This window comes from Aotus nancymaae, unplaced genomic scaffold (genome assembly GCF_030222135.1).
Source record: "Aotus nancymaae isolate 86718 unplaced genomic scaffold, 86718_ANA_hifiasm-v0.15.2.pri h1tg000030l, whole genome shotgun sequence".
In the NCBI taxonomy this organism is placed as follows: Eukaryota; Metazoa; Chordata; class Mammalia; order Primates; family Aotidae; genus Aotus; species Aotus nancymaae.
In genome coordinates, this window is record NW_026988443.1 from 28,940,518 (window position 1) to 28,967,654 (window position 27,137).

Consider the following 27,137-nt stretch of genomic DNA (forward strand, 5'->3'; position numbering starts at 1 on the left):
CATGGCTAACATGGCGAAACCCTGTCTCTACTAAAAATACAAGAATTAGCCAGACGTGGTGATGCACACCTGTAATCCCAGCTTCTCCGGAGGCTGAGACAGGAGAATCACTTGAACCCAGGAGGCGGAGGTTGTAGGACACTACACTTGAACCCAGGAGCCGAGATCATGCCACACTGTACTCCAGCCTGGGAAACAGAGTGACATTCCACCTCAAACAACAACAACAGTTTTTTAGAAAAAAGAAGTGGAACCTGGCCACCATGTATCATAAAGCTCCAACAGCACTGGGAATATTGCCTTGCTTACCACAGTATCCTAATTGTCTAGAAGAGTGTATGGAACACAGCAGGCACTAATTAATATTTGCTGAATAAACTTACACCATGATGAATGACAAATTCAACCAATGAAACACATGAGGCCAAACTGAAAGTAGATACAAAAAGCTTAGTTCTGACTGAAGGAATCACGGGCCACCTGGCTCCTTAGAAGCACAAATGGACCCAGGGATTCAAAAGACAATGTTAGAATCTAGGCAAATACATTATCACTGTTTTTATGAATTAAGTCACTATTGCTTGGTCATTAAATTTTGTATTCTAAAATTAAAACAACACTTTATTCTATGTGTACATCAAACCAATGAAAGAATGTCTCCTTACTGACCCCCTTGTAGCTGATTTGCCATTTCTTTCTTCCTTTTTTTTTTTTTTAAATTGAGACTAAGTCTCACTCCGTTGCCCAAGCTGGACTGTAGTGGCATAGTCTTGGCTCACTGCAACCTCTGCTTCCCAGGTTCAAGTGATTCTCCTGCCTCAGTCTCCCTAGTAGATACAATTACAGGCGTGTGCCACCACACCCGGCTAATTTTTATATTTTTAATAGAGACGGGGTTTTGCCATGTTGGCCAGGGTGGTCTTGAACTCCTGAACTCAGGTGGTCCACCTGCTTTGGCCTCCCAAAGTGCTGGGATTATAGGCATGAGCCATCATGCTCAGCCATTTCTTTCTTTTTTTAAAAAAAGAAAGAAAAAGAAAAGCTTTTTGGTATCTCAAAAGCTTAGGACAAACAGTAACAAAAGCCAGAAAAATTATAAATACAAGCTGCAGAATATTTCCTTACTTTATCTAATGCAAAGTGAGATGTCCCACAATTGAGCAAGAAATAGATTTTCTGCCAAAAGATGCTCAGATAACCATTTAGATCTTTTGAATGTCTTTAACTTTTATTTGAAAACTTATTAGTTCTGCCAGGTATACATTTCCTTATAAACAAGTCTCTTCCCAAATAACCATGACAGTATTGTCAAATGCTAAACATTTTACTCTATCTCATCTTTTTTTTCCATTTCAAATTGAGACATAATTCATATACCATAAAATTTACCTCTTTTAAGTGTACAATTCAGTGTTTTTTTTTAGTATATTCGCAAGGTTGTGCAACTACCACTACGGCCTAATTCTAGAACATTCTCCTTACCCTAAACAGAAACTCATACCCATTCTGTTACTCCTTATCCTCTCTATCTTCATCATCCGGCAACTGTCAATCTACTTTCTAGTCTTTTATTTTACTTTATTTCAGAAGGAGTCTCATTCTGTCACCCAGGTTGGAGTGCAGTGGCGAGATCTCGACTCATTCCAGCCTCCATCTCTGAGTTTAAGTGATTCTTCTGCCTTAGCCTCCCAAGTAGCTGAGATTGCAGGCGCCCGCTACCATGCCTGGTTAATGGTTATTTATTTATTTATTTGAGACCAAGTTTTGTTCTTGTTGCCCAGGCTGGAGTGCAATGGCGTGATCTTGGCTCACTGCAACCTCTGCCTCCCAGGTTCAAGTGATTGTCCTGCCTCAGCCTCCAGAGTAGCTGGGATTACAGTTGCACACCACCATGCCCAGCTAATTTTTGCATTTTTAGTAGAGACAGGGTTTCACCATGTTGGTCAGGCTGGTCCCGAACTTCTGACCTTGTGATCTGCCTGCCTCAGCCTCCCAAAGTGCTGGGATTGGTCTTTTGTTTTTAATATGAGCCATTAATGCATTATTATTCTCTCAGGAATTAAGTAAAAAGGGAATCTAACATAGGCTGCCAAAAATGCATTTTCCCTTAGAAAACAGGTAAGCACACATTACACTTGATTACTCAGAGCTGACTACTTATACCGTGTTTGGTAGTGTCCTTTCCCCTGAGTGGTTATAATCAAACAAGAAAAATAACTGCAGTGGGACGATAACAACTATTGTTAGTATGATGTACTTTTCCTTCAATTTCCTTAAATCAGGCTGGGCGGTGGCTCACGCGTGTAAACCCAACACTTTGGGAAGCTGAGGTGGGCAGATCACTTGAGGTCAGGAGTTCAAGACCAGCCTGGCTAACATGGTAAATAAAACCCTGTCTCTACTAAAAATACAAAAATTACCCGGGTGTGGTGGCGCACGCCTGTAATCCCAGCTACTAGGGAGGCTGAGGCAGAAGTGCTTGAGCCTGGGAGGCAGAGGCTGCAGTGAGCTGAGACTGCGCCACTGCACTCCAGCCTAGGCGACAGAATGAGACTACATCTCAAAAAAATATATATATATTTCCTTAAATTATTCATCCATTAATCTATCTATTCACCCATCCCAAACGTGTAATGAGTAACTACTATAATCTGGACATCCTTCTAGGTAATGGGGATGAGAAAGGTGAAGGAAGGGAAAAAAAGGCTATTTAGCACTTCAAGATCAACCACAGGAAGACAAAAGAAGGAAGAATCAGGTTGGAAAAAAAATAAAAACAAAGTGTGATAAATGTGATAACAGAAGCATGCAGAAGATTTTAAAGAATACAAAGGAAGAACACATTTCATTGAGTGGTAAGAGGAGGAACAGGTGGTCATGGGAGCAGTGTAGTCATCCTTTGCTTGATCCTCAGGGATAAGAAACAATTTGGTCAGATGAACTGAGGGAGACTAGGGTTCTAAGTGTACAAAGTTAGAAAGGACACAGAGAGTAAATGATAACCTATGGAAACAGAGTTCAGAATAGCTGGAGTTGAAGGTATGAAAGATGACACGGGGCACAGGGGTCAGATCACACTGAGTACTGCAGTTCATTTTACAGATTTTGAATTTTATCTTAAAGAAAAGGGAAGGTTAATGGGTAATTTTGACCAGAGAAATCAAAAGATCACATCTAATTACACTGGAGAAGGGCAGGATTTAGGGAGGTTAGTAGATCAAGAGGCAGTAAGTTATTTGAATGAAAACAGATGAGATATACTTGAAATATTTAGAATAAAGTAATAATTACAGGATCAGGGTGTGGGGTAGGGAGTGAAGGGTAATTTTTCTTCAGTCAAACTCCTTGAAAATACAGTCGGTCTACAGCTCATTTAATCTACTCCTTTTTTTAAAAAATTCTTTTTTCTACTTCCTCTTTTATTGACCCTTAAAATTGTAAGTTAAAGCTATCTGTTCAGTCAAACAGTTCTATAAAGTTAGTTTAAAAATCAAAACAAACAGCCAGGCATGATGGCTCACGCCTGTAATACCAGCACTTTGGGAGGCTGAGGCGGGTGGATCACGAGGTCAGGAGATCGAGACCTGGCCAACATGGTGAAACCCAGTCTCTACTAAAAACATAAAAATTAGCTGGGTGTGGTGGCGTGCGCCTGTAGTCCCAGCTACTTGAGAGGCTGAGGCAGGAGAACTGCTTGAACCTGGGAGGTGGCGGTTGCAGTGAGTCAATGTCGCACCACTGCACTCCAGCCTGGCGACAGAGCGAGACTCTGTCTTAAAAAAAAAAAAAAAAAAAAAAAAAAATTCCCTGTTCAAAGTCCCACTGACTCTCCAGAAGCAGACACTTTCAATTCTTTTTGCTTATGTTAATTACCTCCATATTTTTAAACTACATGCTTAAGTTGTCATTTCTTGACTTGTCACTTTTAGATATTCTATAGTAACTTACACTATAGAAGAGGGATGAACTCTCATATCCTTCTTCCTGGTCCCAGTTCTCCCAATACAGTTAAATCATAATGTTATTAGATATTCGGTATTCACATTATTGACTATGTAAAAAGCTATATATACTGAGACACACAGAATATGGTATTTATTTTCCTGCATGACTTTTAGTTTGCTCTATAGTTAACAGTCATTTATTTCTTAGGTCTGTTTTCCTATATACCCATTATTTATATCCTCAATCTCTTTACTAGAAATGTAAATCTCCTCAAAATGTTGTAGTCTGTCCAGTGAGACATTCCTCTTGCAGTTTTTTCATTTTCCTGCTTCCACCAAGGTCTGGCTGTTTTCTCTGTACATGTATCATCCTCAGAATGTCCTTTGCTTTTTTCTTAAGCTGATTCACTAGTCACTGGGTTCTTTATCTTTCTCTGTCTTGGTGTATTCTCTCATTTTGTTGAAGCACATCTCCAAGGGCTTTATTAAAAAACATGCGGCTAGACACGGCGGCTCACACCTGTAATCTCAGCACTTTGGGAGGCTGGTGGGGGAGAGGGATCACCCGAGGTTGGGAGTTCAAGACCAGCTTGACCAACATGGAGAAACCCGTCTCTACTAAAAATACAAAATTAGCCAGGTGTGGTGGCGCATGCCTGTAATCCCAGCTACTTGAGAGGCTGAAGCAGGAGAACTGCTTGAACCCAGGAGGCAGAGGTTGCAGTGATCCAAGATGGCACCACTGCACTCCAGCTGGGGCAACAAGTGTGAAACTCCATCTCAAAAGAAAAAGAAAAAATTAATGAGTCGTAAATGTGTGGAAGAACTGCATGACAGAAAGATATTTATATTACTTTAACTGGATATCATTTTTTGGTAGAGTTTTATAGCACTGGTCTACTGTCTTCTAGCTTCTAGGAATGCTGATGAAAAAATGTGTATTACTCAAATTGCCACTACTTTGATTTTGACCTGGGTTTTTCTTCTCTGAAAGCTTTAAGGTATTTTGTTTATTCCCAGGATGGTGAAATTTCACTGACAGGCTGCGGTGAGCAAAAAGGGCAAAGCCTTCAAGGAGTTTACATTCTATGAAGGAGAGAAAGATAAGGTGCAAATAATAAAGTAAATGTGTCTGGTGATAAGCTAGAGCAAAGCAAATTGCAAGTGAGGGAAGGGAGTGCTATTTTCCATGAGAGAGGAACACAAGGAAAATGAACAGCCACAAAAGGTGAATGTTCCATGTGGAAAGAATAGCAAATGCCAAAGTCCTGAGTCAGGAACATTTTCTGAGTATCTGAAGAATAGCAAGAAGGCTACTGTGACTTAAGTAGAGTTGGCAAGGGGCAACAGTCATAGCAGAAGAGGTCAGAGAGCTGGTACTCTGCATGTTTTGCAGGACATCAAGATTTAGGAGTTTAATCAGTATTTCTGGACAGAACAGTAATATGAACTGACATGTTAAAGGGATCATTCCAGTTGTAGCATGGAGTATAGACTAAGCAGGAGGGAGACTACTTAGGAGGCCATCACAGAAGTCCTGGAGAGAACTGATGATGGCTTGGATCAGGGCAATAGCAGTGAAAATGGTCAAATTCAGAATCTAGTTCAAGGAGCAGCCAGAAGGTTACTAATGAATTGAACGTGAAGTGTAAGAGGAGGAGAAGAATCAAGGTTTTTCATTCGAGCAACCAGAAGAATAGAGGAGCCACTAGTGGAGATGGGGAAGATTACAGGAAGAGAAGGTTTAGGGGCAGAAAATCAAGAGTTTCACTCTGGAAATGACTATTAGACAAAGTAGAAATGTGGAAGCAGTAGCTAAAGTCTGAGGTTCTGTGGAAGGGTCTGGGCTGAAAAAAGACAGTAACAACAAACTGCCAGGAGGGCAGCCATCAACTGTCCCTCCTCAATGTGAATCCTGGCAGCAGCTCATAGAGCCATCTGGAGGCATTTTCTCCCCATGGCCGTTGTGACTATTGTCTAGTCACAGGGGCATGGAAAGGAAGTGTCTTGGCTCAGAAGCCTCAGGCCCCATGGGAACCAATATCCTTTGTAACAACCCTCTGGCATAGTCTCCAGGGTCCCTGCAAAGGATACATCCAGGCTAAGAGTCACCACATTCCAGCGAAGCCTGAAAGTATGGCATTCCGATTTGGCATTTATAATTCATTTATAGCTCTTCATAGCCCATCTAAAATTTACCAGTCAGGGTCCTTTTAACTAAAATAATGCCGCCTAGGCACTTAGTTGACATTTTACTCTTATTAGGTTAAAGGAAAGGGAAATTAAGAACTTAACAGAATTCAAACTCTCATGAAAAAGGGGAAAGGGCTTTGCTAACCCTCTACTCGTAGGGCTGTGGTGAGCTGCTATAAATGCGCTAGCCCTTTTGGATAAGCAAGTATCTGTGTTGGGTAAATACCTAGAAGTAAAATGGCTGTATCATTTGCTACACTTAAGTTTAGCTTTAGTTAATAATGCCAAATGGCTTTGAAAGCACTAGCTGTGCTAATTAACATTATCACTATTGTTCCACATTCACAAAGATACTTGGTATTGGCACTGCCAGTCTTTTTAATTTCAGTAATTCTAGTGGTATAGGTACTGGTATGTCGCTGAGGTTTTAATTTCCATGTCTCTGATTACTAATCGAGGTTAAGCACCTTTTCATTGTTTTTAGGTCATTCAGACATCATCTTTGAGACATGGCAGATTACATATCTTACATATTTTTTTATTCCATTGGCTTTTCTTTATTGCTCTGTGTGATTTCCTGATAAATTCTGGATACACTGTCGGATGTATGTATTACCAAATTTTTCCTTCTCTATGGCTTGCCTGTTCATACTCTTAATATTGGATGCTTATGTATTTATTTGAGACAGGACCTCACTCTGTCACCTGGCCTGGAGTGCAGTGGCACAAACACAGCTCACTGCAGCCTCAACCTCCTGGGCTCAAGTGATCCTCTCACTTCAGTCTCCACAGTAGCTAGTACCACAGGCCTGCATCACCACACTCTAATTTTTCATACATTTTTGTAGAGACAGAGTTCTGCCATGTTGCTCAGGCTGGTCTTAAACTCTGGGCTGAGGCAGTCTTCTCACTCTGGCCTCCCAAAGTGATGGGATTACAGGGCAGAGCCACTGCACCCAGCAATATTGTCTTTAATAAAACAAATTCTGGCCGGGTATAGTGGCTCACACCTGTAATCCCAACACTTTGGGAGGCCTAGGAGGGCAGATCACTTGAGGCCAGGAGTTCAAGACCAGCCTGGCCAACATGGTGAAACCCCATCTCTATATTAAAAAATAAAATTTAAAAAATAAAAATAAAACAAATTTTTACGTAATCCTATTTATCAGTCTTTTTGCTTTACACTTAGTGCTTTTTGTTTCCCATTTAAGAAATATTTTTTTAATTTTTAATTTTTGTGGGTACATAGTAGGTGTATATACTTATAGAGTACATGAAATACTTTCATACAACCATTCAAGAAATCTTTGACAATCTCCAAGTCATGAAGATATTTTCCTATTTAGAAACTTTACTGTTTTACTTTTCACATTTGGATCTGCAAGGCATTCAGAATGGATTTTGCACGAATGGCATATAGTTAAGGGTTGAGATTCTTTATTCAAGTATCCATTTATGTATGAGTCTGCTTCTACCACACTGCCTTAATTACCATTGCTTTACACTCACTCTTCCATCAGGTAGTAGATAGAGTCTCTCTGCCTAGTTCTTCAAGATCGCTCTGGCTGTTAACAGGTACTCTGAGTTTCCAAATAAATTTTAAAATCACCTGGCCATTTTGATAACAATAAATATGGGATTGCACAGAATCTATAGTCAATATAATGAGAATTCACATTTTTGTAACATCAAGTCTTCCAACTCATGAGCACCAATTGCTCATTTATTTATTTAGGTCTCCAAATTTCTCTTAATAATATTTTACAGTTATCTGCAGAGGAATCTTACACATTTTTGTAAGATTTATTCTTAAGTATTTGATGCTTTATATGTTACTTTAAAATATTATTTGTAATACATTTAAAAAGTTTACTTGTTACTAATATATAAAAATACAATTAAATTTTACATACTGACTATCTATCATGTGAATTTACTACTAATAATAATTTCATCTATAAATTATGTGCTAGTCCATTTATAAATTATTTTGGATTATCTATTTATACAATCATGTCATCTGTAAATAATGACAGTTTATGATTCTACTGATAGTGCACTTAAAAAAATAACAGGTAGGGCTCGGTGGCTCATGCCTGTAATCCCAGAATTTTGGGAGGCCAAGGTGGGTGCATCACCTGAGGTCAGCCTGGCCAACATGGTGAAACCCTATCTCTACTAAAAATATAAAAACTAGCCGGGCGTGGTATGCCTATAGTCCCAGCTGCTTGGGAAGCTGAGGCAGGAGAACTGCGTGAACCCAGGAGGCAGAGGCTGCAGTAAGCCAAGATCGAGCCACTGCACTCCAGCCTGGGTGACAGAGCGAGACCCCATCTCAAAAATAATAATAATAATAATAATAATAATAATAGTAATAATGACAGCTTAATTTTTTTCAATTATTACCGGTTTTATTTCCTTTTACTTGCCATACTGCACCGGCTAGGACTTCTCTGATAATGAGTAATTATGTCTTGTTGCCAATCTTGGGTAGAAAGCTGTTATTATTTCCACCATTAAGTATGATGCTTAAGTATTATTTCACCACTAAGTATGAGGCTGTAGGCCTTTTTATAGCCACGTTTTATCAGATTAAATAAATTCCTTTCTAGGGTGGATGCTAGAATTGGAAATTTGAATGCTAACTGGATATTTGATGATGTTAAAGAATTATGGCATTTTAAGATATGACAATGGTACTATAATCTCGTTTTTTTTTTTAAAGTCCTTATCCTTTTTTTTAAAAAGTCTTTATCCTTTTCCCCCATGCCAGGCGGTCCTTATCCTTTAGAGTATTTACTGAAATATTAACAGATAACACGATATAACATCTAGGTTATGCTTCAAATGAATACAAAAGGAGAGGAAGCATACGGGGATATAAATGACACAGTATCAATCTGAATGAATATCTGAAGCTGTATGGTGATTCCATGGGGGCTGACTATATACTACTCTGTTGAGATAGAATCCACATTGTAAAATTCACCCTTCCAGAGTACAACTCACAGGTTATGGTTGTGCAATCATCACCACTAAGTCCAGAATATTCCCCCAAAACAAACTCTATCTATTGGCAGTCATTTCCCATTTCCCACTTCTCCAAGCCCCTGGAAACTGCTAATCTTCTTTCTTTGTATCCTTTTTGTGATCTTTTGAGTCCAGTTCTTGAGGTTCATCCATGTTGTAGCATGTGTCAGTGTTTCATATTTTTGCAAAGTGATATTTCACTGTATGGATACATCATGTTTTATTTCTCCATTAGCCAGTTAATGGACATTTGGACTGTTTCCACTTTTCAGCTTTTACTAATAATGCTGCTATGAACACTTATGTTCACATTTTTGTGTGAACACATGTTTTCAACTCTCTTGGGTATATATCCAACAGTGGAACTCATGGGTCATACAGTAACTCTGTTTAACTTTCTGAAGAACAGCTAACTTGTCTTCTACAGTGGCTACACTATTTGACATTCCAACAACAATTTCTCTAGAACCACGCCAACATTTGTTATTGTCCACCTTTTTGATTACAGCCATCCTTCCTAATGAGTGCGAAGTAATATCTCATTGTGGTTGGGATATGCATTTCCTTTTGTTGTTTGTTTTTTAAAGAGACAAGGTCTCACTCTGTTGCCCAAGCTGTGTGGCATGATCATACCACCATGCCTGGCTCCATTTTTAAAATTCTTCTTTGTAGAGACAGGGGTCTCTGTATGTTGCCCAGGTTGGTCTTGCACAGGTTGGTCTTGAACTCCTGGCCTTAAACTATCCTCTGGTATTAACCTCCCAAACTGCTGGGATTAAAGGCATGAGCCACCCAACCCAGCCCTGCATTTCCTAATGACAGTGATGTTGAGCATCTTTTCATGTGCAACTGGCCATCTGTATGTCTTCTTCTGAGAAATGCCTATTCAAATCCATTGCTCATTTTAAAATCTGCTTTTTATTCTAGAGTTGGAAAAGTTTTTGTATGATCTCAAAACTAGATCCTTTACCAGACACATGATTTGTAAATATTTTCTTTCATTGTATAGGTTCCCAATCAACTTTTTTTACAGTGTCTGATGCACGAAAGTTTTCTATTTTGATGAAGTTCAAGTTATCTGGTCAGGCGCAGTGGCTCATGCCTGTAATCCCAGAACTTTGGGAGTCTGAGGCAGGCAGATCACCTGAGGCCAGGAGATGGAGACCAGCCTGGGCCACAGAGCAAGACCCGCATCTCAAAATAAATAAAATAAATAGAAGTTATTCAGGTTTGTCAGATACCCACACAATTTTCAAAGAGAGAAATACCAACTGAAAAATGAAAATAGTATATAAATAACAAACAACAATTTTAAAGTAAAATATAAATTGTACATTAAATATAAATAATGAAAGTTCATTGCACTCTCCAAAGGAGAGAGAGAAGACTTGAGAGTTGGTGATGGTTGGTAAAAGGGAGGGTATGAGGGAATCATTCTCTGGAAAGTAATGTAAAATCAGAGGACTGACTATGAGACAAGCATTCAATATCAGTATGAAGACACATTTTATAATTCTTTTCCTTAGAACTTTGGTACTTAGAACCAACTCCTGATGTGGAAGGATTCATGATATTACCTGTAGAAGAATCTTTGAGATTTAAAAAATACACTTTTGGCTGGGTATAGCACTTACACTTGTAGTCCTAAACACTTTGGGAGGCTAAGGAGGGCGGATTGCTCGAGCCCAGGAGTTAGAGGTCAGCCTGGGCAACATGGTGAAACCTCATATCAAAAAAAAAAAAAAATACACATAAATTAGCCAGGCATGGTGGTGCGTACTTGTAGTCCAAACTACTCAGGGGGCTGAGTGGGAGGATCACTTGAGCCCAGGGGGTTGAGGGTGCAGTGATCTGTGATCATGCCACTACACTCCAGCCTGGGTGACAGACCAAAACCCTGTCTCAAAAAGCAAAACAAAACCAACACCAAAAACCACTTTTGACATGGAGAAATATTGTATGTGCAAGACACTGAAGAGGAACAAAAGATGCTTCTTTATCACTCCCTGCTATCACTCCTTTTTATCACTCATAACTATGAGGCAGAATTCACATTTGTTCCAAGTGATAGTCCGATTAGTGCTGAGTAAGTCACTCCATGCAAATTTGCCTAAAACAATAATGTCACAGGGAATATTTTGTGTTTTGGATAAAGTTCTATAAACTTTTAAGTCACAATGGCTAAGTATCATTAACTGAACAATCATCATGTGAAACAAATCTGTATCCTGATTATGCATCCTTAACTTGGTCACAGTCCAAACTGAATTGATATTATGCTACCTAATATGCAATATAAGAATATTCCAAAGTAAAATTATATTCTTATTCTTTTTTTTTTTTTAATTTGAGACAGAGTTTCACTCTTTTTATCCAGGTTCACTGCAACCTCTGCCTCCTGGGTTCAAGTGATTCGCCTGCCTCAGCCTTCGAGTAGCTGGAATTACAGGTGTGCACCACCATGCCTGGCTATTTTTTGTATTTTTAGTAAAGATGGGATTTCACCATGTTGGCCAGGCTGGTCTTGAACTCCTGACCTCAGGTGATCCGCCTACTTGGGCCTCCCAAAGTGCCAGGATTACAGGCATCAGCCACCATGCACAGTCAAGTCAGTTCTCTTAAAGAATGAAATAATAGTCATATTTATTAATTATTTCTCTCTTCTAGTGCTGCTATTTCTGTTTGGATTTGTAATCCTTTCAGCTTCAAGAATTTAGGATTTCTCATAGCGTGGGAATGTGGGAAATAAATATTCTCAGCTTTCTGGTTGTCTGGAAAAATACATAAGTAAATAGATACATAGTTGAATACCAGCCTGGCCAACATGGTGAAACCTCTCTCTACTAAAAATACAAAAAGTTAACCAGGTGTAGTCGTATGCATCTGAAATCCCACTATTTGGGAGGCTGAGGCACGAGAATAACTTGAACCAGGGTATTCATGGATGTATTTATTTTGAGATGGAGTTTCGCTCTGTCACCCAGGCTGGAATTCAGTGGCATGATCTCAGTTCACTGCAACCTCTGCTCCTGGGTTCAAGCGATTCTCCTGCCTCAGCATCCCAAGTAACTGGGACTACAGGTGTGTGCCAACATGCCCAGCTAATTTTCGTATTTTTAGTAGTGACGGGGTTTCATCATATTGGCCAGGCTGGTCTCAAACTCCTGACCTCGTGATCTGCCCGCCTCAGCCTCCCAAATTGCTGGGATTACAGGCGTGAGTCACAGTGCCTGGCCTTGTTTTTATTTTATTTTATTTTTGAGAGAGAGTCTCATTCTGTTGGCCAAAGGTGAGTGCGGTGGCAGGATCTCAGCTCACTGCAACCTCTGCCTCCCTGGTTCAAGTGATTCTCATGCCTCAGCCTCCCAAATAGTGGGATTTCAGACGCACACCACCATGCCTGGTTAACCTTTTGTATTTTTAGTAGAGAGGGATTTCACCATGTTGGCCAGGCTGGTCTTCAACTCCTGGCCTCAGGCGATCTGCCCGCCTCGGCCTCCCAAAATGCTCCAGTTACAGGCGTGAGCTACAGTGCCTGGCCTATTTTCATTTTTTAAAGGTATATTTTTTGCTGGGTATAGAATCCTATGTTGGCATTTTCTCTCAACCTTTTACATTTGTTGTTTCAATTGTCCTCTAGTTTCTACTGCTTGCTTTGTTGAGAAGCCAGCTGTCATTTTTCTTCCCTCAAGAGAATGTCTCTTTTTCTCTGCTTGCTTGTTGGATTTTCTTTTTATCTTTTCATTTTGGCAGATTGTTAATAATGTGTCTAGGCTGGGCATAGTGGCTCACGCTTATAATCTCAGCACTTTGGGAAGCTGAGGGGGGTGGACCAACTGAGGTCAGTAGTTCAAGACCAGCCTGACCAACATGGTGTAATCCTGTCCCTATCAAAAAGACAAAAACTGGCTGGGCATGGTGGTGGGTGCCTGTAATTGCAGCTACTCAGGAGACTGAGGCAGGATAATTGCTTGAACCTGGGAGGCGGAGGCAGAGGTTGCAGTGAGCTGAGATCGCACCATTGCACTCCAGCCTGAGCGACAGAGTGAGACTCCATCTCAAAAAAAAAAAAAAATTGTCTAAGTGTAGATGGATCTCTCTTGAGGTTCACTAAGCTTGCTGAATTTGTGGGTTAATGCCTCTCATTTGATTTGGAAAAATATCTTGGGCATTATTTCTTCAAAGATTGCTTCTATCCCATTTTGTCTTCCCTCTATAATTTTCGTCTATTTTATTTATAGAAAAATATTTTATTTTCCTCTATTTTATTAGCTATTTGAAGTCCTTGTCTATTGTTATTAATTCCAATATATGAACTATCTCTTCTCTGAATCTCTATTGGCTACTTTATCTCTTGATTATCATTCATATCTTCCTGCTTCGTCTCATATCCAGCCATTTCTGATAGCATGCTGGACATTACAAATGCTATAGTATAGAATTTCTGGGCCAGGCGCGGTGGCTCACGCTTGTAATCCCAGCACTCTGGGAGGCTGAGGCAGGCGGATCACAAGGTCAGGAGTTCAAGGCTAGCCTGACCAACATGGTGAAACTCCGACTCTACTAAATATACAAAAATTAGCCAGGTGTGGTGGCATGTGCCTGTAATCTCAGCTACTCAGGAGGCTGAGGCAGGAGGATTGCTTGAACCCAGGAGATAGAGGTTGCAGTGAGCTGAGATCGTACCACTGTACTACAGTCTGGGGGACAGAGTGAGACTCTGTCTCCAAAAAAAAAAAAAAGAATTTCTGGGTTATATAATTGTTCTCTAAAGAGTCCTGACTGCTTCTTACGTATTACATAAACCTTCAACCAAGTCTCCTGTTTTACGGATAGTATTTGTCCCCCATTTTCAGCAGGATTATATCCTTCCTATTCCTCAGCTCTTTGAGAGGTTTTTGTTTGTTTGTTTGTTTGTTTTTGAGATGGAGTTTTACTCTGTCACCTAGGCTGGAGTGTAGTGGCATGATCTCAGCTCACTGCAACTTCCACCTCCCCGGTTCAAGCAATTCTCCTGTTTCAGCCTCCTGAGTAGCTGGGATTACAGGGGTGCTCCACCACTCCTGGCTAATTTTTGTATTTTTAGTAGAGAGGGGTTTCACCATGTTGGCCAGGCTGGTCTCGAACTCCCGACCTATAGTGATCCGACTACTTTAGCCTCCCAAGTGCTGGGATTATAGGCGTGGGCCACCACACCTGGCTGGCTCTTTGAGAATTCTAAAGCACAAATCAACTTTTTTTCTGGGTTTCTCTTCTGTCCGATTCAGTCTATCGATGGATTTTTGAGGTTTTCCCTTCATCTTTAGTTTTATAAATAATGCCACAACTAATATCCTTTTACAGACACATCCCTGTCCATTCTTTTAAGCATAACTATCCATAAATTCATAGAAGTAGAAATGCTGGGTCAAAACATATGCATTTTAGGTTGACTGTTTTATAGCTTGTTTATATTCCCATCCATAGGCTTGAAGAGGGTTCAGCAAACAACTTCTACAGAGGGCCAGAAAGTAAAGGTTTAGAGGGACCTATAGTCCCTGTTGCAATTATTCAACTTTGCCATCCTAGTGTGAAAAGCAGCCACTGGCAATACATGAATAAATGGTGTGTCTGTTTCAATAAAACTTTATGTATAAATACAAAGAGTAGACTGGATTTGGCCCATGTGTTGTGGTTTGTTGATCTATAGGTTAGAGAATGCTTAAATACACACATCCTTATTAATACTGTGTATTTATCCTTTCGTTTTTCTTGTTAAGAGACGGGGGTCTCACTTTGTTACCCAGGCTGCAGTGCAGTATTGCAGTCATAGGTCACTGCTGCCTTGAACTCCAAGCTCAAGGGTCAGTTGGAACTACCGTTGGAACTATAGGTGTGCATCATTTTTCAAATCTTTGATATTTGCTAATCAAATGGATGACAACAGTATACTCGCTTTTTGTTGAATTTTTGTTTTTGATTATGAGGGAGAATAAATTTTTTTGAGACAGAGTTTCACTCCTGTTGCTCAAGCTGGAATGAGATGGTGTGATTTTGGCTCACTGCAACCTCTGCCTCCTGGGTTCAAGCAATTCTCCCACCTCAGCCTCCCGAGTAGCTGAGATTACAGGCATGCGCTGCCATGCCCAGCTCATTGTTTGTATTTTTAGTAGAAACAGGTTTTACCATGTTGGCCAGGCTGGTCTCGAACTCCTGACCTCAGGTGATCCACTAGTCTCGGCCTCCCAAATTGCTGAGATTGTAGGCGTAAGCCATCGCGGCTGGCTGAGAGTAAACTTTTTATTGTTTATTGGACATCTATTTGTTTTCCTGTGAACAGTCTATTCATATCTGTTATGTTTATTAATATCACTTTCTATTAACAAATATAGTCCTTTTCATCTGCATTGCAAATACATTTTTACAAAGCATTTTTTGGGAATAAAGCTTTTAATGTAATGAGATACAGATGCAGATACATATTTTTAAAACATCTTTTGGGGTTGTTTCATGTTTAGAAAAGCCTTCCCTCTATTCTTCTACTACTCTTCTGGTTTTATTTTCTACTTCAAATCTCTGATTTACCCAGGTTTTCATTAGAATAAGTAGTAACCTAGGCTGGGCATGGTGGCTCACACTTGTAACCCCAGAACTTTGGGAGAATCACCTGACGTCAGGAGTTTGAGATCACCCTGATCAACATGGAGAAACCCCACCTCTACTAAAAATACAAAATTAGCCAGGCATGGCAGCGCATGCCTATGATCCCAGCTACTCGAGAGGCTTAGGTAGGAGAATAGCTTGAACCCAGGAGACTGAGGTTATGGTAAGCCGAGACTGCACCACTGCATTCCAGCCTGGGCAACAAGAGTGAAACTCCGTCTCAAAAAAAAAAAAAAAGGAATAAGTTGTAATCTAAACAGCCAACCTGTCTCTGCTTATACAGCCTCCAGTCCAATCTACCTTCTACAATGGGATAAAGTGACTAGCCACATATATATTTATGCCTCTTCTAAGACCCAGATCAAGTGTTATCTCATTTATTTATTTATTTATGAATGAATGAATGACAGACTCTCGCTCTGTTGCCCAGGCTGGAGTGCAGTGGCACCATCTCGGCTCACTGAAACCTCTGCCTCCTGGCTTCAAACAATTCTCCTGCCTCAGCCTCAGGAGTAGCTGGGATTACAGGCACGCACCACCACGCCCAGCTAATTTTTATTTTTTAGTGGAGACGTGGTTTCGCCATGTTGGCTGCGCTGTTCTCAAACTCCTGGTCTCAAGTGATCCACCTGCCTCAGCCTCCCAAAGAGCGGGGATTACAGGTGTGAACCACCACGCCTGGCCTCATGTCCATTATTAAGCCTTTCCTAACATCAACTCACCTGGACAAAATTCATATTTGTGTCTCCAATGTCTTCTGTATAAACTTCTACCAAAGCACTCAATACTTTTTGCACAGACTTGATTTCACATCAGTCTCCTTTTAATGTGCTACCATATTGTCTGGCAAATAGAAGATGACTGTGTGATAACTAAATGAGAGAGCTTTAAAATAGGAAATTCTAAAGTTGTAGACTTGATAAGCAGACAATTACTTTCACACAGTAGCTGTAACTGAAGAAAAATTTAACTTTAAGTACATAAATATTATTTAGGAGAAACTGCAGGCTTCTACAATGAAGGATTATTTGTTGATTTTACCAAGGTTCTTAAAGTTTGTTGTCCTTTTAAGATTAAGAGACTGTAAGAAAACATAGCACTTCCCAGAACAAGAGGAAGAGCAGCCCGAAATCTGTCTATAAAGCACATATGGTGCATCACAGAAAATCCATACTTACATGATTGCAGTCTGAAGAAATTTCATTTTCAGGCTAGAAAAAAAAAAAAAGAGAGAGATGATGTAAAAAAATATATAGAACCTTTCAAGTTTTCAAACACCACCAAAATAAACTCAAAACAAGAAATCTGAATATTCAACCAAATGTTTCTTCAACGTAAGCAGTAAAATGGAGCTTCCACATCTTTCAGGCTGTTGAGGAAAAATTACCAGAAAAGTACATGAGACTTAATCCCCTCCCAATCAATGGTGCAACGTGAAGATAGGGAGAATGGAGCAGAATGTGCTAAAGCAATAAATAAAGCAACAATGACATAAGGATCCCTACAGGATACTTTATAATTCAGGTTTATTAAAGAACGCACAGATGGTCTCTCAAATTTTTTTTTGGGTGGGGACAGGGTCTCATTCTGTCAACCAGGCTGCCATGCAGTGGTGTGATCATTGCTCACTGCAGCCTCAACCTCCAAGGCGCAGGTGATCCTCTGGCCTCAGCCTTCTGAGTAGCTGGGACTACAGGCACAATGCCACTACGCCCAGCTAGTATTTTTGGCATTATTTATAGAGATGGAGTTTCACCATGTTGCCCAAGCTGGTGTCAAACTCTGGGCTCAAGTGATCCACCCACCTCAGCTTTCCAAACAGCTGGGATTACAGGCATGAATTACTGTGCCCAGCCCCATCAATGATTTTTAAATTGGCCTAATGTCACCACTGGGGAAGCTACATGATAGGTACATAAGACCTCTAGGTACTGTTTTTGAAACCTCCTGTGATTCTGTAATTAAAAACAAAAAGTTTTAAAAAACATTTAGAAACACATTCCTATAGATACATTTGTTTTGTAAAGCCAGATACACATACCAGGGATAAAATGAACTTTGAATTCCATGAAACAAAAAAGAGTGGACTAGGTTTTACATAATATTACATAGCTCTGCAATACATATCTCCTTTAGTTTCCTTGTTTGTGCCTTCAAAGGAGACACGACTGCAATAAAGCACACTGTAATAAAGCACCATTTCTTAGTTAGACGCAGTGGCTCACGCCTGTAATCCCAGCACTTTGGGAGGCTGAGGCGGGCAGATTACTTGAGGTCAGGAGTTCAAGACTAGCCTGGCCAACATGGTGAAACTCCGTCTCTAGTAAAAATATAAATATCAGCTGGGCATGGTGGCATGCACCTGAAGTCCCACCTACTCATGAGGCTGAAGCGGGAGAATTGCTTGAAGCCACGAAGCAGAGGTTACAGTGATCTGAGATTGCATCATTGCACTTCAGCCTGGGCAACAGAGTGAGACTCCATCTCAAAAAAAAAAAAAAAAAAAGGCACCATTTCCTTTGAGTTTCCATAGTATTCTAACCTGTCTAAATGAAGTGAATTCTGTGTGCCTATAATAACCTAAATATTATCAATTTAGGTAGTAAAACATGCTATTTTAAAGATAAAAAGATGTCTTCTATTCAAGGATAAAGATAAGGCAATAAAGAAAATAGAACAATTCAAGTAGAGACACCCAGCATTACTTCAAAAAGAAAAAGCTTTTCCCTATGGAACTATTAATTCCACTGTAGAATACAGTAGGCATTAACAACATACAAACTCATATTTATAGTTACAATATATATTAAAATTGACTTCAATTAGGTTGCTAGGTAATCGTAAGATGATATTATATAACACAGTACTTCTGAACTTTCTCCCTACTTGTCTAAGAGCAGATACTTTAATGCCTTTTTGAGGTGCCTTTCTGAGTCGCAGAAATCAGCTTCCACACTGAGTTAACCTAGCTTAACTCTGTTCCCCTCACCTTAATTTGAAGTTTAACTTGTATCTCTTAATAGTTTATTTACAAGACTTAGGCAGTTTTCTATGCCACCCTTTTAAAATCTGTCCTTTAAGTTTTCCCAATCAATTAGCAATTCCAGTTCTTTCTCAAACAAGGCATGGAAAGCAATTAATATCACAATCTTCTCTACTTACACTTATTCTACTAAACAACAATTTTCGATTAAAGCAGCATTCTTAAAAGAAATTCAGAGCATTGGAGAACTTTCAAAATAATGTAGTCAAATAAGATGCAAGCTCCCCATAAAAAGAAAAGTATTGTCACGTTTACAGTCCACAGGACTATATCAGCAAATTACTGTTTTAATGGCTTGCTTCCCTATAGCAGGAGATTGAATTATTTATCTCAATTTTTCACTTGCATAGGATTTCACATCCAGATCCTCTATCTTTTAAGTCTGTACTGCCTCCTGCTATAAACTGAGTATACACCCAGCTCTGCTAACCTTGAGCAAGTCAAGATGGCAAAAGAGACGAAAAACAAGCACTGGAGTCCACATTTGCAGTTAATTGAGTCTCCATGGATTATGTCATTCCTTTCTAAGAGGTGCAGTACTGTGTGCTTGCTAATACTGTTAATGTAACATAATGTAACACAGGCCACTGACATGCTTGGGCCAATGGAGTTTTAAGAGACACAATATGAACAGAGGCTTTTAAATGTGCCTGGGTGGTTTGGCCTGCACCCTTGACATTCCCCATGAGACCATGGTAGTACAAAAAGGAGAGACATGCGAAGCAGACCTGAACTTAACCCTCAACCTGCAGCCTGAAGCAAAGTCATCTCAAACAACCCATGGGCAAGAAAAATAAGCCTCAAGTCATTTTAAGCCCATGACACTTTTAGGGTGTCTGTTATGAAGAAAAAATGACTGATACATCTATCAAACAAATAAATTAAAAATCTCAAAGCCTTTAAATCAGAATCTGTAACAGCTATGATCTGAAATTAGTCAATTACATTGGAAAGCAAAGAGCACTACTGTACCTTTCATGAAGAAATGACATAATCCATGGAGATACAAAGCACAAATGTGGGCCGGGCATGGTGGCTCACACCTGTAATCCCAGCACCTTGAGAGGCCAAGGTGGGTGGATCACCTGAGGTCAGGAGTTTGAGACCAGCCTGACTAACATGGAGAAACCCTGTCTCTACTAAAAATACCAAAAATTAGCAGGGTATGATGGTGCATGCCTGTAATCCCAGCTACTCTGGAGGCCAAGGCAGGATAACTGCTTGAACCCAGGAGGCAGAGGTTGCGGTGAGCTGAGATCACGCCATTACACTCCAGCCTGGGCAACAAGAGCAAAACTCTGTTTCAAAAAAAAAAAACCAAAAAGTGCAAATCTGGGCACCAGGGCTTGCTTTTCATCTCTTTTGCTATCTCGATTCTTGATTGCAGATGACTATAAATGGGTCTTATTTCTGCAGTCATTCATTGATTTAATTTGGAGATGGAGTCTTGTTCTGTTGCCAGGCTAAAGGGCAGTGGTACCGTCATGGCTCAATACAGTCTCCACCTCTTGGACTTAAGTCATCCTCCTGCTTTAGCCTTCCCAGTAGCTGAGACTAAAAGCATGTGCCATGAAGCCTGGCAAAGTTTTTAGAATTTTATTGTACAGACCAAATCTCCCTATGTTGCCTAAGCTGATCTCAAACTTCTGGGCTCAAGTGATCCTCCTGACTCAGCCTCCCAGTGCTGGGACTACAGGCGTGAGCCAGTATGCTCAGCCTTTGCCTAGATTTAGTTTCTCTACCCAGAAAGAAAAGATAAAAAATAGAAATGCCTAAGAACAAGGTAATGATGTTAGGTCTCTGAGATTCATGGAACCAATCCCTATGAAGAATTGTTAAGCATAACTGTGAACAATTAATTTCAGAAATTTAGAAGGGTTTTTAGAATCCAAGAACATAGTGGTGGTTTGGAGGAACATAACAGAGACTGCAAAATATAAAACACAAAGTAGTACTTTATACTACCCTGGGAATAGTGGGAGCATCAATAATGTCAGCATAAATGAACTCGATAAAGTAAATTAAAAAAAAAAAAGAAAACACTATGCTTTGGCACTCAGTCATTTGATGAAGAACCAATTAACAGAAATCTCAAGGAAAGAAAACAGATGTGGGTGCTGATTCAGGTTCGGTTCTCACACTGCACCATTCTGATTATGTCCAATTAAACCACTTCATCAGATATAATACATCTATTTCCACAAAACTGTAAGTACAGATAGGCTCACTTGTCTTTAATCCTAGAAGATAAATAGCTTGAGGAATAATACCCAGAATTACTAAAATAAAACTGAAGATTTTTTTCCTTTTTAGTAATAATTAGTGATAATGCTCTGAGATGATTCCAAAAATTAACCAACAAGTATATACTGAATAATGATGACGAACTTGAAATTGTGCTAGGCATTGTTGCAGGATACAAAGATAAGACTCCATCTGGTCTCTAACCTCAAGTTGTTTACAATCCAGTTGTACAGTTAAAATAGTGAAATCAAACAAGCAAGAGGAGGAACTTGAGACAGGCCTAAAGAATTAGAAGAGTGATCTCCAAAAAGGAGTGAAGCGATTCCTCAAAGAAATTACATCATCCCTTGGGGCTCAGGAAGAACATAACAGAGCTTCTGTTTTTAAAAAATCTCATCCTTTATGTTTTAATGTATTTTTATAATGCATTTAACATTGGTATAACTAATATTTTATGAGTATGTATCTACTGGGGGGATGCTTACTAATTTTTCATACATTAGAAAGAACATGACCAAGATAGAGAAAAAAGAAGTGAACGTCTTCTCATCATTATGATTCCTACCTCTACCTGCACTCTTCAAATCAGGGGCCAAGTGCTGGCTCCTAGCCTGTGGAGGCATTAAATTAGAAGCTGAGCTATACCACATTATCAGCTACTCCTTATTCTGAAGATAGAAATCTGGACTTCGAAAAGAAGGGTCTCTTATATCAAGTGTTTACTCATTGGAAATAAAACTGTCCTCTTACAATGGAAAACTGTAAGAGAAAAAGTTATGAAAAGCATCATAAATAGCTGCAAATTTAATGACCAAATTTTAGAGAAGACACTGCTGATGCTATACATATTAGTATCAATAAACTATTATAAACAGAAGAATGAGAAAATGAAAGAGGATTTAGCATATCCCTCATCCTAATGCATCAGTGACTAAAACAGAGAAGGAACTTGGGTAATGCTGTATAAATGATATAGCAAACAAAGGCAGGAAAAGGGATAAGCACCAAGTACTTGGAGACACCTGCTTGACTTCCATAAAGAACATGATGGGGCCGGGTGCAGTAGCTCATGCCTGTAATCCCAGCACTTCGGGAGGCCGAGGCAGGTGGATCACGAGGTCAAGAGTTCCAGACCAGCCTGGCCAGTATGGTGAAACTCTGTCACAACTAAAAATACAAAAAAAATTAGCCGGGCATGGTGGTGCGTACCTGTAGTCCCAGCTACTCAGGAGGCTGAAGCATAAGAACTGCTTGAACCTGGGAGATGGAGGTTGCAGTGAACCAAGATCACACCACTGTACTCCAGCTTGGGTGACAGAGTGAAATTCCATCTCCAAAAATAAAAAAATAAAATAAAAGAATATGATGAGTGTAGCAGGAAATGGGGGGAAAAAAGCCCACAAAAAATAAAAAAGAACCCTGCCACTTTTCTACAGCATTTAGCTATAGAAGCTGTGTGACTTTAGGTGGTATCACTTAACTTCTCTCAACCCCTAAAGACAGACTTTGAACTAGAATGGGAATTTCTTCCCCTAGGCTCCATGAACAGGCTTTGGGAGTCTGAGATCATCTTGAAATTGAAAGCAAGTATTTGTGTGTATGCACATTTTTCTGAGAAGAATATCCATAACAGCCATCACAATCTCAAAAAGATCCACAAGACAAGAAAAAATTAAGAAATACTGGTCAAACATTGGCTGAGGTTCTTCCCAGCTTTATGAGTCAATAAAATCTGAGATGTGAAATTTAAAAATTTACTTACTAAATTTCAAGTTTTTAAATGTAGATAATTTGTATGTTATCTATATTTGTATATTATCTATATTATGGTCACACTACTGTTTCACCTTAATTATTCTCTGCTAGTCAAAGTCACAACAAACAGGTTTCAGAATAAACTACTTGAGTCTGAATGTTCTCAAATCAACTACCACATTCACTTAGGAGGAAGATTTTTACAGAAAGTCTGGAACTATTATTTCCCCAAGGCGAACAGGCTGAGTTAATGAGTCTGGCAGGAGAAATTAAAGGATTCATAAACCTATCTTGGAAGGTGTCCCAGTTTTTGAAACAGAAATGCTTGGGAGTTGGCTGTTGTCTAAAATATGGAACATTCTACAGTTTCCATTGAAGTTCAACTATCCAACAGATCACATAAAAGAATAGGGTCCTTTTTCTAAGATGCCTGGGACTAAATTAAGTGACAATAGACTTTGTTTATGAATCCCCCAGGAGAAAACAAACAAAAGATACCAACAGTATCAGTGCTTTTATGGCCTGAGAAAAATCTGAAGGCAGGCAATAACCGAAAGCCTCCTTTCGATTGGAGACATTCTGCTGCAGTAGTAAGTAAGTCTTCTGGGAGTTTATTCATTAAGAACCCAGTCACTTCCCATCACATGAACAATTCATTTATTAACCTGTTCCGAAGCCCCAAAGAAAATGAAGATAATGTAGCTGGCATCTAACAAAATAAACCCATCTTTCAGTCCTGGGAAACTTTCCTAAGCAAGTCTAAATGGAATCTTAACCCTCAGGTTTAGAACTACTTTCTTCTTAGTGTCTTTTCTGGCTCTACTGGAATTTATGTTTCTTATTTGTCCCCAGGGATAGTGGCTGAGTATTGTTTTTCCAAAAGGACACTGATTAGCACAGGCTTTATGCTTTCCAACAACATTCTGATTTACTAAAGAGTTGTAGCTGCTTTTATATAAGTCTTTAACGTTCAACCACTTTTTCAAAAAGGAGTTCCTGTCCAGGACCAATGGGAGATTTCTTTTTTCTTAAAAAGGCATGAGATACAGAAGCTGACTCTCAAGTACATTAGTGTGGTAGAGGAGATGAAATTTGAGTCCACATCTATGTAATCATCATACAAGGCTGAATGTGGAGTTTTTACGGGGAAAAGGGGTCCTGATATTTTAAAGAAGGTAAAAAGCACTGCCAACCCTAAGAGATGAGTATGGCAATAAAGTCAGTCAGAGAAAGTTTCATGGAGGAGGGTGATTTGAATTAGGTCTCAAAGGTGCTTATGGTTTGGTTAAGGATGCTGTGTGCAGGTTGAGGCAATTGAGAGGTAGCTGTGCAGGGTGGAGCGGTAGGCTGTGGGTGGCGTTGGAAAGGCACATTCTGTGCCGATGCAGAGAAAGTGAGGGACCCCATGGCAACCATTCTTAGGCTTATTCATTTGGCATTTCCTAATACATGCTAGGATGTCTACAAGGCTTTAGTAAAAATCCCAACATTGGTCCAATAATGGTTTCTCATCTCTGTAGAGTAGATGCTCTGTCCCAAACTTTACTTCGAGAAGTCAAATTACATCTTATTTTTGTTTAAGAACACTGTAACACTAAACTGACCAAATGGAAATACTCAAATTAGTATAATTTCTCATTTTCTATGCCCAGAGCAGGAAACAAAAAGTAACAAATAAGAATATAGTTCACAGCTGACCTGTGAGTGAAAAAAAATGCATACAGATATATATAAATATAGCAATCTAGTTACTGAACAAAAACTGAATTATTACAGTATGGCAAATATAATGACTTTTATATTGGATTATAATCTTTATTAACCCATAGATATAAAAATATATCTTATTATAAAATACAAATTTTATAAAGTATTAAATGTACATGTTATAAGTATAAATAGTAAATTTTATAAAGTTTATAAAATGCAAATTCTGCTGTGTAAGAAAAAAATGTAAACTCTTTCCTCATGCTTCCCCTTCATTTTACTATCAGGAACTAGAAGCAAGATGCATATAACTATAGGAGATAGGCCATCCCTTCAGAGGAACATTTAGAGATTTTCTTTTCATACACAGAGCTCAGCCGATCTTTTCATCAACTTCCCATCTGGACTGCCTAACATTTAAGAAATGTAAGGATTATTTTGCAATGACAAGAGTTTTAAAGTCTGATTATGCAAGGACTCTCTGGTACATTTCTCCATTGTGAATGATTAAGTTATTCTGGGACTGAAAAATCATCCCCAGGCCAGGTGCGGTGGCTCACACCTGCAAATTCATCACTTTGGGAGGGCGAGGCGGGAGGATCACGAGGTCAGGAGATCAAGACCATCCTGGCCAACATGGTGAAACTTCATCTCTACTAAAATACAAAAAATTAGCTGGGTGTGGTGGTGCATGCCTGTAGTCCCAGCTACTAGGGAGGCTGAGGCAGGAGAATTGCTTGAACCTGGGAGGAGGAGGTTGCAATGAGCTGAGATTACGCCACTGCACTCCAGCCTGGCAACAGAGCAATACTCTGTCTCAAAACAAACAAACAAACAAACAAACAAACAAATCGGCCCCATGAGAGCCTACTATCTGAAACGTTCCCTCTCACCCACTCATTTTTCCCCCTAGGAGATGACTTAGAAATCTAGAAAAGAGTTTGGTGCTGGTGTTAAGCATTTTTACCTCAATTATGGGGGAAGGAAACAGAGTCAGGCACTCTTTCAAATGCTTGTTCAGATTCTACTTTGGCATCAAGGGGAAAACCCTTGGACAGGTTTATCCCCTTGGTTCCTAGCCATGGCAGGCACACAGCTATCAAGGGATAAAAGGCCTTGTTTTCAACACTCAATTGCCTGAATAAAGTCAGTTATGGTGTCCACATGTAATGAAAGTGGCACTGATGTTTATAAACTACTTTGTAGGAAATACATCAAACAGGTCATATAACTACCACACCACTACTACCAAAATACAGCATAAAAATTCTTCCACAATTAGCTACTCACAGTATTTCTGACATCTCATAAAAGAAGATACAGGATAGTAGATCCCCTCAAGCCATCACGTTTGAGAGGCAAAATGGAAACAAGAATTCTGGACGAACAGCCGTAAGACTTGGGCTCTGATTCCAGTTCCATTGCACATGTATCGTGTAACAACCTTGATGAAATCACGTAATTCTTTAAGCTTCAAATTTCGTGTAGATAAAAAAGGTAAATCCTGCTTTACCTACCTCATGGGGCTGTTATGAGCATCAGGAGAAAAGTTATGTAGAAGGCCTTCAAAAATTACAGAAGGCCTTGCAAATATGTGCTACCAACTGGCCTTTCATCTGCTGTATAAAATCTGACCATTTTAAACAACAAAAACATTAAGAAGCCAGGCTTCCTACAGGCAAAGAATAAAAATTCAAAATACATGACATACATCTTTTATTGTATGTGTACAGATCATTTCTGAAAGGACACATAAAAAAATATTTATTTTTACTACATTCTCTTTGCACGTTTAAATTTTTATACCATGTGTAAAAAAAGGAAAAAAAGGCCTTTGAGCCCCTCTGCTCAGGCCCACTCCCAGACTGTGGGGTGTACTTTCATTTTCAATAAAACTCTTCATTCCTTCCTTGCTTTGTTTGTGCATTTTGTCAAATGCTTTGTTCGAGATGCCAAGAACTTGGACACCCTCCACCATTAACATATTTTGGTGAGCCAGCCAAGAGGAAGAGGTAGAGAAACTTTTCATGGTGTGAATCTTCTGGAAATATCAGAGAAAGACTGTCCTTGCCATCCACACTACAACAAAACTTTGGGACCTTGAACTTTTGGGTTCAATGTACCCACTGGAACCCTGGAGAGACCATCAAGCTTCAGATGGTCATGCAACAAGGGCTCCAGCCAGTTCCAGATGAAGACACCACCCTGGGCCATCAAGAGACTACCCAGACTCCACTAGATAGAACAGGGCAAGAGTTCTGTGATCCCCAATAGGTACACTCTAAGTCAGCATGAAGTAATTACAGAAAAAAAAGACCATTGGTCGCTCTGCCTCCCATGAAGAATTATGACAATCACTTCTCTAAGTGGGAAGATGAGGCAGGAAAATAGAGTCTGGAAGCAGGGAACATATGGCTGATTAACACTTCAGCTATAACAGAAACTATCCTCTCCATAGGGTAGACACCGAGTAAATGACTTTGTAACTTTACTTCATTTACATAGGGTATACCCCAAGTAGAGAGTATTTAAACTTACAAAAACTGTGTAACAGGCCCTATGCTCAGGCCCACACTGTG

General features: G+C 39.6%; 1 protein-coding gene across 1 annotated transcript in view; it reads right to left on the reverse strand.

Moving 5' to 3' along the window:
- GLG1 (golgi glycoprotein 1) overlaps positions 1-27,137 on the reverse strand; it is a 155,550-nt gene that overhangs the window by 57,114 nt on the left and 71,299 nt on the right. Inside the window, exon 2 of the mRNA XM_012437442.3 lies at positions 16,988-17,020. Coding sequence (XP_012292865.2) covers positions 16,988-17,020 — 33 coding nt within the window. The remainder of the gene's footprint in view (positions 1-16,987; positions 17,021-27,137) is intronic.